The 16,722-nt window shown below is 53.4% G+C and overlaps 1 protein-coding gene across 1 annotated transcript in view; it reads right to left on the bottom strand.

The window, feature by feature from the left end:
- Positions 1–4,783: 4,783 nt before the first annotated feature.
- SLC13A4 (solute carrier family 13 member 4) overlaps positions 4,784–16,722 on the bottom strand; it is a 37,622-nt gene continuing 25,683 nt past the window's right edge. Inside the window, exons 10-16 of the mRNA XM_070071338.1 lie at positions 16,088–16,189; positions 15,064–15,165; positions 14,163–14,260; positions 12,533–12,657; positions 9,303–9,464; positions 8,029–8,166; positions 4,784–6,144 (exon numbers count right to left, since the gene is read on the bottom strand). Coding sequence (XP_069927439.1) covers positions 6,007–6,144; positions 8,029–8,166; positions 9,303–9,464; positions 12,533–12,657; positions 14,163–14,260; positions 15,064–15,165; positions 16,088–16,189 — 865 coding nt within the window. The 3' untranslated portion in view covers positions 4,784–6,006. The remainder of the gene's footprint in view (positions 6,145–8,028; positions 8,167–9,302; positions 9,465–12,532; positions 12,658–14,162; positions 14,261–15,063; positions 15,166–16,087; positions 16,190–16,722) is intronic.

Consider the following 16,722-nt stretch of genomic DNA (forward strand, 5'->3'; position numbering starts at 1 on the left):
AGTCTAAACAAGCGATAACAGCCGCACGTGAGGTCTGCCCCTGGCCTTGACTTGTGTTTGGAGGCCTTTCCATGTCAGTCTGTGAGGCACAAGGAGCCTCAGCCTTGTTGGCTGCATGACTGGATATATCGCGAGTTGTTTAACCTACTCCGGGTGAATGCTTTGTTTCTTTTGCTCTTACAGTGATAACTTTAAACTTCCTGTTAGCACACCTGTCAGCGCAAGCGTATACTTGCAAGGTAAAGTCCTGTGTTTGCATTAAATTGAATACCCCTTTCCTTGGGTGCTTGGTTTTGGGTGGCCTCTCTGATCACGCCGTTTCTGAAGTCGTGACAGCTGGAGCTATTTAGAGACCGCCGTTTTCACAGTGACAAACTGATTCTACGTGTGATGATAACATGAAGGATTCTGTTTCTCTTTGGGAACGGGGATTTCTTAGACTTGGAGATAAATTTTATCCCCGTTATGGTTGTCTTTGTGTGACACATGAAGGTCACATTATGGTTTGGGTTCTTACTTAACAGAGTGATAATAGGCAAATGACTTATTCTTCCTGAAGCTTACGTTATCTGCAAGATGTGGACGTAACACCTACCTACCTCATAGGCTTTTCATGAGAAATAATTGGACAACGTATATGGTTCTTGCTTTGCATATGATCCAATAAATAAGATACTCATCCAGCCATGTTGCTTTTGGCCAGAATACTTTCGCCATTTCTGCAGTTATTTTTGGAACCAGTGTATGAAGCATGCAATATTTGTCATGGTCTGTGGTTGCTTGCTACTGATGAAGATGTACAGTATCTACTTTGATCAGACCACCTGACATATTTAACCTTGAATGACTGAACTGTTAGAGTGAACTGCAGCCTCCAAGGGTAAAGGTTTAGTACCATGAGGATACTCCAATTGCTGGGGGCTTAGAAAGCTGTTTCCAAAGAGGAATTCCTTGTTGTTGTTACGTTAGCATTGTTATATGCGTGGTTTCCCAGAGTGGCCGCTTTGGGGCTAAAGATCGCTTAGAAAGTCTCTTTGTATTACACCCTGTCACCAGGGCTCATTGGGACTTAAGGCTTCCCGCAAGAGTGACCTTAACCTTGTTGGTGGCCTCGTTTTGCCAGTAGGAGCCAGTTAGCAGCTCCACCGTGTAAGCTGCTGTGGAGTGAACACAGGTGGGCTGTGTTCTAAAGTTCAGCTGCCTTCTCCTAGTTGTTTTTATTTTTTATTTTTTAGAGGAGGAAAGACCGAGAGACCGTCTGCTGGTTCACTCCCCAGATGGCTGAGCCAGGCCGAAGCCAGGAGCCTGGGGCCATCTTCCGCTACTTTCCCAGGCACGTTAACGGGGAGCTGGATCAGGCGTGGGGCAGCCGTGTGGGGTGCCGGTGTTGCAGGCGGAGGCCTAACCTGCGACGTCATGGCGTCGTCCCCTTAGTTGTTCTTAGGGCACTGGAGGGGAGCTCGGAGTTCTCGGCAAGTCAAGTCATGTGTTGGAAGAGCCCAGAACCATCATAGATTTTAGGGAGTAGCTGCAGATTTGGAAAGCCCGGGGGGTGGAAAGCTCGCGGTAGCGGCATGGATGGCGGCTCGCTTGCTGGGTGTTTGGCAGGAGTGCTCGCCGCACAGATCAGGGGAGCATGGGGAGAAACACGACACACACCTTTCCTTCAAGACCTTGACAGCTGCTAATGTGATTTTAGAAAATTTTTTGCCACACCTGACCATAAAAGGAGGATTACTCTGCCATGGGAAGTTGAGGACATCAGGATTGGGGATGAAGACTTCTTAACAGATTTATTTTTTTATTTACTTGAAAGGCAGAGTTACAGAGAGAGGAGGAGAGACAGATCTTGCATCTGCTGGTTTACTCCCTAAACGGCCGTATCGGCTGGGGCTGGGCCAGGGCCAGGAGCTTCTGCTGGGTCTCCCACGTGGATGCAGGGGCCCAGATACTTGGGCCATCCTCTGCTGCTTTCCCAGGTGCATTAGCAGGGAGCTGGATCGGAAGTGGAGCAGCCAGGTCTAGAACCGGCGTCCATATGGGATGCTGACCTTGCAGGCGGAGGCTTGACCTGCTGTGCCACAGCGCCGGCCCCAGTGATGAAAACTTAATAAGTACATTGAACTTTTAAAGAAGTATTCTTAAACTCTGACTGTCCCAAATGAAACCAAAAGGATGAGATTTTTAAAATTCCTTATTGAAAATTATCACTGGGACAGAATTTTATGAGTTGAGGTTAGTAGTTGACATCTTTAGATTTTTCTTCTGATTTGATGTCATGGAATCAAACAGTTACCCACTGTGAGCAGCTTTTAATGCTTTTTGAAAACTCATTCAGTTTTTATTTTGTGTGTGAAAAGCTGCATGTGGTTTTCCTAGTTGTCCGCCCATAGGGATTCACAGAGCCTATGTGCACACGCGTAATGTTTTCATTTCCGCCGTGCAGTTCCCTCCCTAGACACTGTGCTGGTGTTTGTCTTGCGGCTGAGCTCGCCCAGGTTTTTCAATGCTTTTCTTGAGTTCCTCCTCCTTAAGGAACACCCTATACTGTACTGGAGCGAATGAGTCTGTCCTGAAACTTCAGGCTTGGGTTTTGCACGTAGCATTTCCATTCCTGAGGCAGACGAGTGAGTCCTTTTTTCCCTACAGACTTACTTGGGCTCTGCCTTGTGGAAAGGAACAGGGTGGTGAAGGGAAAATAGTTTGAGACCTTGCCTGCTCTTAATAGGCAGTTTGTAACACTTAGACTTTCTTATGTTCACTTTGTGCCTTCCCTAATCCTGGCAGCAGCCTACTCAGTCAAGCACTGAAGACTTAACGTATGGAGTGTTTTGGAGGGCACTGGGGAAGAAAAATAACACAAGAGTGAGATTTGTGGAAAGTGCCTAGGGTGGAGCATTGGCAAACCTGAGTCCTGGGCCTGCTGGGGTCCCTGCCGCGGTTGGCCACGACCGGGACAGAAGTGTGCCCATCACTGGTGCCGGCAGTTGTGTTCATTGAGGACACTCTGGTCTCAGGTCCCTTTGTGTTGTCATGGCTCAGGCATCTTGGAATACTGAGCTGATCTTAGTGCTTAGAGGTATTTCTCTCTCTCTCTCTTTTTTTTTTTTTTGACAGGCAGAGTGGACAGTGAGAGAGAGAGACAGAGAGAAAGGTCTTCCTTTGCCGTTGGTTCACCCTCCAATGGCCGCCGCGCTGCGGCCTGCACACTGCGCTGATCCGATGGCAGGAGCCAGGTGCTTCTCCTGGTCTCCCATGCGGGTACAGGGCCCAAGGACTTGGGCCATCCTCCACTGCACTCCCTGGCCACAGCAGAGAGCTGGCCTGGTAGAGGGGCAACCGGGACAGAATCCGATGCCCCGACCGGGACTAGAACCCGGTGTGCCGGCGCCGCTAGGTGGAGGATTAGCCTAGTGAGACGCGGCGCCGGCCCAGGTATTTCTCAAATGATGTGGTCCCCAAATGTGAAGCCAACTGTAGTTGTTTTGGTATCCCTGGTGAATTGGTTCTAGGACCTTGCAATGTGCAGATACTCAAGTCCCATATATAAAAAGGCACAGTTGCAGGTAACCTGTGTGCATCCTCTCATATCCTTTAAGCCGTGTCTAGATTTGTTGTGATACCTGAGATACTGTAAATGCCATGTCAGTGGGTATTGTACTTTGTAATTCAGGGAACAGTGGCAAGAAAACAAGGGCTGCGCGTGGTCAGCACAGTCTTTCTTTTTCCCACAAATATCTTTGATCCACCATTGGTTGCATCTGCCAATGTGGAACCTGAAGGACGGGCCAACGTGTATACTTGGTGTTCAGCTGAAGAATCAGCGCTCTGTTCTGTCTCTGGAGGGAAAACCAGAACTTTGTTGTTATTAAGCGATGGCAAGCGAGTCTTTGTGAGGTGTCAATGCTAATGTAAAAGAGTACATGTTATATACTTCATGGGTGACTTCAAAGGCTGCTTTGACTAAGATTTGATTAGTACTGACTTGAGAGGAAGATGTTACTGTTTGGCTACCAGTTTCATCTGAAAAGCGAGCTAGTATAAAATGATCATTTACTGCTTTTCCACCCATATAGTGTGATATGATAAGATCAAAATCCAATTATGTATTTGCAGGAGACAACACAAGATTACCAAGAAGAGCTAGACATTATCTAGGGGTGGAGTGATTGTAGATGACGGAGCCATCAGTCTGTCACTTCCTGACACTGGAGTGCTCAGTGGTGTCCGCCTGCATCTCTGACTCGGGACGGACAGGGCTGTTCTTGAGCGCAGCCCACGGCCTAGGCTGGGGTAAAGGGCTTTCCGAGCTGGCGCGGCGGGGCGGGGCGCTGGCAGCACTTGCCAGGGAGTGATGCTGCCTCCCCTGAGGAGTGAGTCAGGCTTTCAGGACTGAACGTGGCTGGTGATTCTGAGTCCACTGCTACTGAGTCAGCTTTTCTTCTTAGTTCTTGTACCCCAGGATCTTATCTGTACCTTTCTCTTACTGTCGGAGGGCTCTGAATCCTGAGTGGGCCAGAAATATGACAACATCAGGAACACGCTGTTTCGAACATTGTAAAACAAGATGACTATAGAGATGCCAACTCAATCAGACTTGTTATAACGTGCTTAATAGTGATAGTTATTTTGGCCTCGGGGGTTGTGACTGTTGTGAATGACCAAATATTGGCTAATTTGACAGCAGAAGCAGCAGTGTTCTTGGTGAAACCCGGTCATTCACATTGTGTAGTTGAGGAGTGCAGGTACTGACTGGCAAACAAGAAACTTGACCCAGAGACAGCTGAGGAACCACGGGAGTGGCTTTATCGATAAACTGTGAGAAAGCTGCACTTGGCATCAACAGTAACTCAACCCGAACAATGCAGGGACCTCAGGGGACTCCCTTTTCCCATCAGATGTAGTTAGCAAGCAACTGAGGGTAGAAATCAGAAATGCGTGAGGACGCCAGCAAACTGGAGGGACTGAGAACCGCGTCCAGGCGTCTCCTGGGGAAGCTGGCGTGGTCCTCAGGAGGAAGGAGGAAGCCTCAATTTCCAGAATGACTTCTCTCACGGGAAACGTTTATTGAACGGTTAGAGCTTGCTGTGTGACACGCACACATCTTCCCTCCCCTCACGGCGTTCACTGACACGTAGGAGGCGACTAATGTGTTTGGACCTTTGGATAATACCTAGCCCTCTTATCTTTGCAGGGATAAACCACTCATTAAACCCAGAAGCAAACCAAGCTGCTACCACTAACAGTGCCACGGTTTTCATCATAGCTTTGATCTCCTCCCTCCCAGCACGTGCGGTGTTGGGTTAGTGATGGGTGGCGAGAGATGCTAATCTCAGTGTGTCTTCTTTCTCGGCTTCCTTTTCCTTTGACAAAGATACCACCAGGCTCTTTCTGAAGGGGAACGCTACTTCTTCTCAGGAATTCGGTGCCCAGGTAAAGGGGAGCCACTGGAGAGAGATGCTTAAAAGGGAATCAGACTAATGATGAGAGAACTGATGGCCACAAAGAGGACCTACAAGGAGTGGCCTCTTCATGGGGAGATCGTAGGGTGGGAAGCCCTTGAGACATCTCAAGTTCGGGGCAAGCTTTTCCCCGAAGAGATGTCACCGGTCTCCCTCCCTGCCCGGGTGGGAAGTTTTGGATAGCTCCTTAACTCCTAAGACGGCAGCAAGGACATCGAACCCGGGGGGTGGTCTGTGTGCAAGGCCTACTTCGCTTAGTCTCTGAAGGGCAGTGCGGACAGGCTTTTCTTGATTTCAGAAAGAAGGGATCAGACAGACGAGGTTCGGGAAGTGGGAACACTGGGTTCTCTCGGGCTGTGGTCCTAGGGAGGGAGGGAGAGAAGACGCCAGTGCCGAGGACGTGTCCGCGTGCTGGAGGCGGGAGGGGGCCTGTCCATCACCCGAGGAATCTTGTGGTGGTGGGGGGAGGGTTCCCCCAGGCATGAGCTCCTAGAGTCTTTCTTCCCACGCAGCTCCGTCGCTCTGGCCAGTTTGTCCACCTGTGTTAGGCCTGATCAGTGATGTTACCGACTTTAGCCCAGGCTGGAAAAGTGTCCAAGTGGAAGAGGCTAACTCCCCAGGTGTTGATGGCCACCATCACTATCACCAGGCCAATGACGTTGACTCCCAGGCCAGCTTTCACCTGCGAGACACAAATCAGTACACCCTAGTCTCTGGCCGGGCGGCATCACGGGCCCCCAGGCTGTCCCTGCCTGGGTCTGCGGGCTAAGCCTTGCTCCACCCGCTTGGCCCTCATTTGTCCAGTTGCTGCCTACTGGGCATTGTCGTCTCCTGTTTTCTGGGTGGCACAGGATGGAAGGACTGGGAAGGCTGGGGGGCTGGGGAGGGGCGATTAGAATCGTCTCCACTTCTTGATCGCAGCACTCTATGTAGAGTGGAAGCCCAGAAGGTATGAGATCTGTGGAATGGGGACTTAGTTCTGCAGCTCAATAGCTGGGAAGCGTGTTAAAGTTAAATGGATCTCTACAAAGCAGGACCTCTTAGATGCTAGAGAGCTTATGGGAGGGGGTCTATTATGTGAAGCTCCTGCCACTGCTGGCATTTTTTTTTTTTTTTTTTTTTTGTACCCCGTAAGGTACAGCCCATGGAGATAACACACTCTGGATTCACCTGGGTGAACAGGTGGGATGCTCTGCTCACTGGACGGTGACACAGGCCTGCTACCTGGAGGAAACCACACCTCATTTCTGCCATGTATGGCACTGAGCCAGGCTGAAGTGGGTGTGAGGGATGGTGACATGGCAGAGCCAGGGCCGGACGGAAACGTGCGTACAGTCAGCGGCACAGCATCCCTCCAAGGGTGACCATGCTTGTAGCATGTAGCCCAGACAGTTCTACTCGCTGGCGCTCAGTTGGGAAAATTGGAAGAGGAAAAATGGATCCTGGGAAGTTGTCCCAAGTGAATGACTAGACATGTGCTCGCTCTCCCGCTGTCTGGCTGGAGCCCGGGCCTTTGGGCCAGGAGAACTGCTGTTTCCCAGCAGAGGGGAGGGGTGGGTTCCAGGGGAGCTACAGTGAGGTCCTTCAGAGCGGAAAGGGGGTGCACGGAGCAGCTGGTTGAAACCACGTGTCAGATGAGGAGCCGGAAGGTGTTGAGTCAGTGCCCAAGCTGGCACTGGAACAGGCCTGGCTCACCTGTCATCCAGTGCCTTTGGGAATGACTGTCTCGACTCAGACTCTAGGGTAAAGGGTACAGGGCGCGCAGAGGGGGCTCCCAGCAGGCGAGGCCAAGCTCAGGGTGGGCAGACTGAGGGTTGAGCAGTAAGACAGCGGGAGAGTGAGCGCCACACTCTTCCCTTCCTGAAGCAGCGCTGGTGACGTACACGTTTGAATGATGGGAAGGGCCTGGATGTTGTCACCAGCCTGACACGTCCTGTCCTCTGAAATCTCACTGGGCGCTGAGAGCCAGCGAGGCCTCCCGTGAAACTCCTCATCGAGGGTGGACAGGCCCTCATCAGATAGGCCCCATGACGGTAGGATTTTCCCTCCTCTCCCCAGCCTCCGCAGTGAATACAGGCAGAGGAAGGAGGGAGGCTGGCCATGCCCACTCGGGTCTCTCTGTGAGTCACACTGGGAATGCAGGGCAGCACTGTGGCGGCTGATCTCGCCACTGTGGCTCCAGGGCTGCTTGCTAAGGGCGAGCTGGCACACGCATCTTGTTCCCACAAGACACCTTGCTCCCTAGAGTCAGGCAGTCTCTCGTGCTTGTGCAGTAAGCAAGCCAGCAGCTGTCTGAACGAGTATCCCCACCAGTGCAGTGAAGAAACAGAGGCAAAGACCTGTGCAAGCTCATGCCTCCTGGGACTGTCCCCGCCTGGGTCTGCTCCCAGCTTTCGTCCACTGAGGACCGGGGAGAACACACTGTCACTATTCCTGGTGTTGATGGACCAAGCAAAACCTTTCGTACAGTCCCCGCTGTGTGTGACACGCGGGACTGGGTGTTGGCCGAGCAGTGTCACCGCTCGGGGACGGGGCGGTGCAGCCGTCCGTCCCCGCCTCCACTCACCATGTCTTTGATCTGGCAGTGCCCGTAGCTGTAGACGATGGCGTTGGGAGGGTTGCCCACGGGCAGCATCACTGCGAAGGAGATGCACATGGTGACCGGGATAAGGGTGTAGAGCGGGTTGATGTGCAGCGTTTCGGACTGGAAGAGAGGACCCACAGAAACATTGACGTTGACCCTGGGCTGGAGTTCCGGGGCTGAACAGCCATGAATGTGCTGTAAGGGACAGCTTGGTGTGGACTGAGCCAGACAGCACGGGCTGGCGGTGGGCAGGTCCCTGCCCTCCGGGTACGCAGTGCGCTTGACAGCGCCGAGGGCTGATGCCGCTCACTCGCTTCCCGTGCAAACAGGCTTCCTGCTTCCTAGGAGGGTGCTGGGGTTTTGGTGCTGTTCTGAGAAAGTGCTTCTTAAACTGCTAATGTTTTCTTCAGCTGAGGAATCCTTTCTTGGAACAAATATGCCAGGACTAAGCTGCTTACCTTTGGGGTACAGAACTAAGGTTGTGTTGTTCCCCCAACCCGTGTAACTTCCTTAGATGGGATTTGAACTGATGGTCCTACTCTCAGTGCTGCCATGTTGTCACAAAGTGTACCCCTGTGCGCACACAAGCAAGATGGCAGCAGGGAGGAGTTGGAGACGCCTGAGCAATGAGCGAGGTGGGGGCGGGGGGCGCCTTCATTTCCTGGGTTCATTCATGTCACAGAATGGGACAGGTGCAGCTTAGGAGCAGGTGCATGGCCTTCGGGGCTGCTTGGCCAGGCTGGGATCTGGCAGCTGTTGCCTCCCCTGGTCCATGCCTAACAAACGGGCCTGAGGCTGGCCTTGCTGCCAGTCCTCAGAACCTCTGGGAGGAATGAAACCGTTAGAGCTGTGTTCCCAGTCTTTGTAGCATGTCTATTTTGCCTGCATTTTCTGTGGCTCTCTCCCCGGCCCTACGGTTAGATCTAGTCTCAGGAGAGCAGGGTTGGTGATGATTATGAGAACTGGATTTCTAGGGTGTTCAGGTTATTTTATCCATCCTTAGTTTCTGTTCAGGGCTGTCCCCTGAACAAGTCCTACTCCTTTGAAACAGAATTTCTAGAACTATGATTTTCTCACATATCCATGTCTCTCTGGTAAAGGTCATTTTCAGAATTATCATTTGAACAGCAGTCTGTAAAGGCTGTGGGCAGCGGGCAGGGGAGAGGAAGCCACGGAGGCCGTGCCCCGAAGCAGGCTAGCCGCTGCAGGCCCCTGGGAGAGCCCATGTGGGCGTCTGGGAGCCCCGCTCTACTCACCAGGCTGCACAGGATGGGCAGGAAGATGGTAATGGTGGCCGGGTTGCTCACAAACTCGGTGACAATGGACACCAGGATACAGGCCAGCAGGGTGACAGCCCAGGGCGGGAGGCTGCTCAGGGACAACATCTGCTGGCCTATCCAGGTGGAGAGGCCCGAGCTCTGCAGGGAGAGAAGGTGACAGAGGGACGGTGGGCGAGTGTGCTCCAAACTCAACTCCTAGGTTTCTGAAGGCCGGGACGCCACTGCAGGGGCCAGCGGGGGTCACCCAGTGTGTTTATGTTCAGTCCGGCTGGAGACTGCTTTTGTAGCCCAGAAAATCCTTTTTCATAATTGCACCATATTCAGACTTTGGGTTTCCCGCTGTATGAATCAAGGGTCACGGAGACCCCTCCCCGCCAAAAGCCATGCATCGTCTTAGGGCTCTGCTATGGTGTCTTGGCAGGGGTGGAGAACTTTACTCCTCAACGTCAATGTCACTGTTCTTTTTTTTTTTTAATAGAGAACTTTTATTTAATAAATATAAATTTTGAAAGTACAACTTTTGGATTATAGCGGTTCTTCCCCCCATAACCACCCTCCCACCCACAAACCATCCCATCTCTTACTCCCTCTCCTATCCCATTCTTCATTCATTTTTAATTATCTTTATATACAGAAAATCAACTCTGTACTAAGTAAAAATTTCAACAGATTGCACCCACACAGACACACAAAGTATAAAGTCCTGTTTGAAAACGAGTTTTACCATTAATTCTCATAGTACAACACATTAAGGACAGAGATCCTACATGGGGAGTAAGTGCACGGTGACTCCCATTGTTGATTTAACAACTGACACTCTTATTTATGGCGTCAGTAATCACCCGAGGCTCTTGTCATGAGCTGCCAAGGCTATGGAAGCCTCTTGAGTTCACAGATTCCAACCTTATTTAGACAAGGCCATAATCAAAGTGGAAGTTCTGTCCTCCCTTCAGAGAAAGGTACATCCTTCTTTGATGGCCCCTTCTTTCCATTGGGATCTCACTCACAGAGATCTTTCATGTAGGTCATTTTTTGCCACAGAGTCTTGGCTTTCCATGCCTGAAATACTCTCATGGGCTTTTTAGTCAGATCTGAATGCCTTAAGGGCTGATTCTAAGGCCAGAGTGCTGTTTAGAGCATTTGTGATTCTATGAGTCTGCTGTGTCATTGCTCTTTCTTCAGGTTCTCCTCACTCTATGTGTGAACTCAACAGTGAACTTTGAATGTAATCCTTTGTTCTGTTTTGAAATTCATTTTTCTTATCACCTAAGAAAGGGAAAAAAATTATCAACAGCTTTGGATAGTAGTAATGTTTTGTGATTTCTTCTTTGGGTAAGAAAGGGCAGGGCTGAACATCAGAAGGTTTACCTGAGTAATAAAGAAGACAGGGATGAAGCATCTATTGGCATTGGGTGGGGGAGGTACCTCCCTCCTGGCTTGGTTTACTTTCAGATCCCCTCCTGGAGACATCAGGATCTGCCATCTGCTAGTGCTCATCTGAAGGCACATTGCCCACTGGGAACCTTTGCCATCAAGAACATTTACACGCCCACATTCAAATAAATGCATATTCCCACTCAAATCATTCATTGGGCTGGAAGATGTTCACTTCCAGGATGTCCTCCCTAAACAGTGAGGGGCACTGTTGAGTTTTTGCACTCACAAAAGCCCCAGGATGCCGTATGCATTCTCCCTCCATCCCTTTCTTCTCCCCGACTTCTGCCTTTTCCTGTGGTACCCTAGAGACTGCAGATGCACTAAAGAGACAGGGGGTAGGGGCAGAAAGCAAGGAGAAGCATTTTACGATTCCTCAAGCTGTCAATCCCGCTACACACGTTCCAATAGTAAAGTCAGCCCTCACTACATTATCAGCAGGCAACTTTCTCCTCTTTTCCAAATTCAACAGCAACTCATTTGATCTCTACAGTACTCTGGCCACCCCGTGGCAAGCTGGTAGACAACGGATGACCAAAGCCCTTCAGAATTCTCTCTGTTGTAGCCATCTCACCTTGGAGAACTTTTCTTCCCTTTTTCTTTCAACTGACTGAGTTAACCAATATGTGAAACAGCATCAAGTAATGGTTGCTACAGGGGCTCAGGGCCTGCAGGAACTCTGTAATCGTTCCCTTTTGTAACACGTCCAGCTCATTGGACAAAAGCAAGGGAGGAAAAGCAATCAGTTGAGTGGAAACAGCGCATTTTATAAAGGAGTAGAGTTTTATTCCCACGGTATCTAAATTATACTTGTTATAAGTAAAGTGAAATAATTTAGGGGCAACTATTTTTTCCAGCAGAACCACTTAATGCCATAATTTGAAATAAACTATAAAATTACACTGCAAAATTATTTTTAAAAATGAAGGAGATCTTAGTTTTTTTAAATCCTTAATAGGGAGGGTAAGGGGTCGCTGTTTCTATAAGGAAAGAATAAAGGAGCTAGGGAGCTTTGGTTGGAGACAAAGACCGAGTAACTTTTTGTGGCTTTACTATTGATTACCCAGGAGAGGGTTCTTCATGTGGAAGATCTGGGCTGAAAGGGAGTATTTCTTGGACCCTGTCCAGGGTGTGCCCCGCGTCGGAGGTGGTCCAGCCAGGGGGATCACGGAGGGAAATCTCACGTGGCTAGGAGGAACCCAGCATCCTCCAGGGTTCCTTCCCAGGGTAGGGTTCTGAGCCCTCGTTCTCAAGGGTGCACAGCATCCAGGCTCACGATGAAGAGAAAAGCGAAGCCCGTGTAGAATGGGTTAGCGCAGGGAGAGAAGGCGCAGGGAGAAACCGCCAGAACCATAACCTGACTCCTTCAGTTCCTCCTTCCCCATCTCATCCCAACCAGGAAATCAAGAAGCATTTGAATGAATGTTAGTGAAGATCCTCCCAAAGGCCTCAGTCTGTGCATATGAACGGAATGAAAGACAACTCATCTGGGGCGGCTGCGCCCTGAGTGACCAGTCTCCCCTCCCTCAACCCGGGGGATGAGGGCTACACAACCCAGAAATGAGCCTTTCGCCTGCCTGTCCGGGCGCCACATCCCGCCCCGCAGCTGATCTGAGGCTGTTCCCGGCGGAGGGCAAGACAGCACGCCCGCCCTGCCCTGCTCTGCCTGTTCCTGGGACAGGAGCCGTCACCTCTCCCTTGCTCCCGCGCCCTTTCCTCCCAGGGCTGGAAGGCCCGGGACAGCAGCTGGCTGAGCAGAACAGCACTCTTACCTTGCTACCCGAAGCCAGGGCGTAGCCTCCCCCGACCAGGATGACAATCTCCCAGGGCATGGTCTTTTGGAAGTCCTTCCAGGTGATGATGGGCTCTGTCTTTGCGGAGGGCGGCTCCTTGTCCCCTGGAGCGCAGGGAGACAGAGGCAGGAGGAGAGGAGAGGGGAGGGGAGGGGAAGGGAGGGGAGGGGAGGGGGAGAAGAGAAGAGGGGAGGAGGGGAGGAGGGGAGGGGGAGGGGGGAGGGGAGGAGAGAGGAGGGGAGGGGAGAGGAGGGGAGGGGAGGGGAGGGGGAGAGGAGGGGAGAGGAGAGGAGGGGGGGAGGGGAGGGGAGGGGAGGGGAGAGGAGAGGAGGGGAGGGGAGGGGGAGAGGAGGGGAGGGGAGGGGAGAGGGAGAGGAGGGGAGGGGAGAGGAGGGGAGGGGAGGGGAGGGGGAGAGGAGGGGAGAGGAGAGGAGGGGAGGGGAGGGGAGGGGGAGAGGAGGGGAGGGGAGGGGAGAGGAGAGGAGGGGAAGGGAGGGGAGGGGGAGAGGAGGGGAGAGGAGGGGAGGGGAGAGAGGAGGGGAGGGGAGAAGAGGTGAGGGGAGAGGAGGGGAGGGGGAGAGGGGAGGAGGGGAGGGGGAGAGGAGGGGAGGGGGAGAGGAGGGCAGAGGAGAGGAGGGGAGGGGAGAGGAGGGGAGAGGAGGGAAGGGGAGAGGAGGGGAAGGTTGAGGAGGGGAGGGGGAGAGGAGAGGAGAGGAGGGGAGGGGAGAGGAGGGGAGGGGAGAGAGGAGGGGAGGGGAGAAGAGGTGAGGGGAGAGGAGGGGAGGGGAGGGGAGGGGGAGAGGGGAGGAGGGGAGGGGAGAGGAGGCGAGGGGAGGGGAGGGGGAGAGGAGGGGAGAGGAGAGGAGGGGAAGGGAGAGGAGAGAGGAGAGGAGGGGAGAGGAGGGGAGAGGAGAGGAGGGGAGAGGAGGGGAGGGGAAGGGGAGAGGAGGGGAGAGGAGAGGAGGGGAAGGGAGAGGAGAGAGGAGAGGAGGGGAGAGGAGGGGAGAGGAGAGGAGGGGAGGGGAGGGGGAGAGGAGGGGAGAGGAGAGGAAGGAAAGGGAGAGGAGAGAGGAGAGGAGGGGAGGGGAGGGGAGAGGAGAGGAGGGGAGGGGAGGGGGAGAGGAGAGGAGAGGAGAGGAGGGGAAGGGAGAGGAGAGAGGAGAGGAGGGGAGAGGAGGGGAGGGGAGAGGAGGGGAGGGGAGAGGAGAGGAGAGGATGGGAGAGGAGGGGAGAGGAGGGGAGGGGAGGGGGAGAGGAGAGGAGGGGAGGGGGAGAGGAGGGGAGAGGAGAGGAGGGGAGGGGAGAGGAGGGGAGAGGAGAGGAGGGGAGAGGAGGCGAGGGGAGGGGAGGGGGAGAGGAGGGGAGAGGAGAGGAGGGGAAGGGAGAGGAGAGAGGAGAGGAGGGGAGAGGAGGGGAGGGAAAGAGAGAGAGAGAGAACCTATGAACACTGATGCGCGGGGTCTGTGGCGACTGCGCCTTCCTAGGCGTGACTCCTCCGCTCTTTCGTGGGGAGTCTGACGGGCCTTGGGCAGCCTCATTTGGAAAATCCAGACTTGAGTACCGTTTGTTTAGCGCCAGTCCCGACTTCTTCCCTTAAACCTGTTCTCACCATCACTCTTTCTCCCAAAGCAGGGCTTCTTCGCTGGGATGAGGAAGAGGAGGAAGCCCAGGAAGACAGAGACCGTGGCGTCCGTGCGGTAGCCTTTCCTAGCAAAGAGAAACGTGGCTGCAGGAGGAGGGTCAGGCGTCCCCGGGAGGGATGCTGTGACTCAGGGCAGTCTGAGCTTAGCGCCTCTTTTCTGGGCCGAGTTTAGACCGAGGGCAACCTTATTGCTGGCTGCTCATCGCCACGCTATCCACGGTGGGTTCAGTTTGCAACTGCGAACATGCAGAGGCCCAGCCCAGCCGGGGCCGATGTCTCAGTGTGAATGTATGAGCACTTCCATGGGGAGAGTCCTAGAGGGAGTGCTAAGGAGTTGCTTGGGTCAGGAGAAGAGAAGAAGATGAACCTGCGTTCCTATGCAGGCCCCGCGCCATGAGTGTCCCGTGAGAGCTGGCGCCTGTGCTGTGTGGCCCTGGCCCTCGGGGCACCATGCAGGCGTGGCTCGGGAGCCTGTGTGGACCATGCTAGTGTCTGCCTGCCTTCCTTCGCCCCACGGGCTGCAGCCACCCCGTGGCCACATCCTCTTTGCAGCTGGCCCCTTCTAGACGTGTACTGTAACTCCCATAACAGGCTGTGAGGCAGCCAGCGTGCCAGGGGCTTATGTAATGCGACGGAGGGCACACAGCTGGGTGGTGGCAGCACCGGATCCCGGCCACAGACTGGGACTCCAAAGACTGTATTTTCTTCCACTCCACAGCCCTCCCTGAAAAGAACATTTGTTCCCCAGGGAGCAAAATACTTCCTGCCTGCGTGTCTGCCCCACGAGTCTCTGAAGGGGGCACCAGTGCTTACAGCCTGGAGAATGTGGGAAGGGAGCCGCTCCCGTGGAGGACAGGGTAGCACTTACTTTTCAAAGAAAGAGTCCCAGCCGGGGACGAAGCCAGGCTCCCGTGTAAACCACAGCACGGTCATCAGGATGAAGAAGAATCCGGTCACCATTTCAGGGTAGCTGTAAAATAACACAGAAAAGAGTCCAGGGATGCGGACGCTTCTTGTAACTCTCTCACTCTGCTTCCGGAAGCCCCTGCATTCAGAATTCCAATGCTCGAGGCATAAAACACAGTCCCTGGTTGGCCACTGTGATCTGGGAGAGGAGTGAGCAATGCCGGACGATGTAGCATTAACCCTGTCCCTGGGGAAATCGAGGGCTGAAGGGAGACAGGACAGAGCTCTGTCCATCCATAAGACAGTTTAAAAGTCTCCGAGGAGAGGCCTGTGGGATGGGCACCCTCGGAAACGGTGCCAGCGGGAGGACTAAGTTTTACCAAAAATACATATAATTTGCCCCAACAAGCGTGAAAAAAAAAATGCATCATGATGGGGTCAGCATTGCGTCCAGTGGGTTAAGCCGCCGCCTGCAATGCCCACAGCCTGTATCAAAGCACCAGTTCAAGTCCCGGATGCTCCACTTCCAGTCCAGCTTCATGCTAATGTACCCGGGAAAGGAGCAGAGATGGCCCGAGCATCCCCCGGAGGCGAGCAGCTGAGCACCGGGAAGAGTCCTGACCCGAGGGGACTCAGCGCGAGCCCACGGGACGTCTGTGCCCGCCTCCGCTGCCCTCTCTGGCCGCCCCACACTGGGCCCACACCTGCACTCTGAATACAGCGGAGGGGAAGGGTGGCTGCCGCCACCTGGGCCAGCTTGGCTTGGCCTTAAATAGCACCTTCTAAACGGCCGGATTCATAGCGGTGGAAAATGCCTGCCAGCTCAGGGAGCTGTCCAGAACAAGGCGGCCTCTGTGCTCACTCTACCTGCTGGTCCCCACCCCGCCGCCGGGCAGCGGGGAGCAGAGCGGGGAGCGGGGAGCGGGGAGCGGGGGCGGCTGGTTTTTAATTTAGCTCCTTTTTTTTTTTTTTTTTTTTTTTTTTACCTGATGTCTCCCAGCTTTTCATATTCCTCTTGGATCCTCTTCTCCGACAGCTCTTCTCTTTTGGTCTTTTTCTTCTTGCTCAGAGAGCAGGTCTCTTTAAAACTGAGAAGGGAACGGGAGCGAAAGAACAGAGAAAACCTGCCTCTGAGGCCCATAGATCAAATATTTGGCAGATAGGAGACCACTCGCTTGCCCGGATCACTTCGTCCTCTTCACCCAGGCGCTCTGTCCCCCACCCGCCCGCCCATGCAGCCCCCCCACCCCCACCCAGCCTCAGCAGCCTCCTGCTCTCGTTCTTTGGGTCTATTCCTGGTGTGTCAGTGTGAGGTTATCTTGAATAGATGTAAGAAAGCGTGTTTCTTTTGAGATTTATTGAAAGAGTGACAGAGAGAGAGGTAGGGAGAGACAGAGAGAGAGGGAGGGGGGGAGGGAGAGAGAGAGAGAAGGGGGGGAGGGAGAGAGATTTCCATCCACTGGTTCATTCCCCCAATGCCTAAACAATCAGGGCTGGGCCAGGACACAGCCAAGACCCCAGAACTCCATCTGGGCTTTCCATGTGAGCGCTAGAGGCCCACACCCATCAGGCGTCCTCTGCTGCCTTCCCGGGAAAGTTAGGGGCCTGGATCCAAAGCAGA

The sequence above is a fragment of the Oryctolagus cuniculus genome, chromosome 3, assembly GCF_964237555.1.
Source record: "Oryctolagus cuniculus chromosome 3, mOryCun1.1, whole genome shotgun sequence".
Taxonomy (NCBI): domain Eukaryota; kingdom Metazoa; phylum Chordata; class Mammalia; order Lagomorpha; family Leporidae; genus Oryctolagus; species Oryctolagus cuniculus.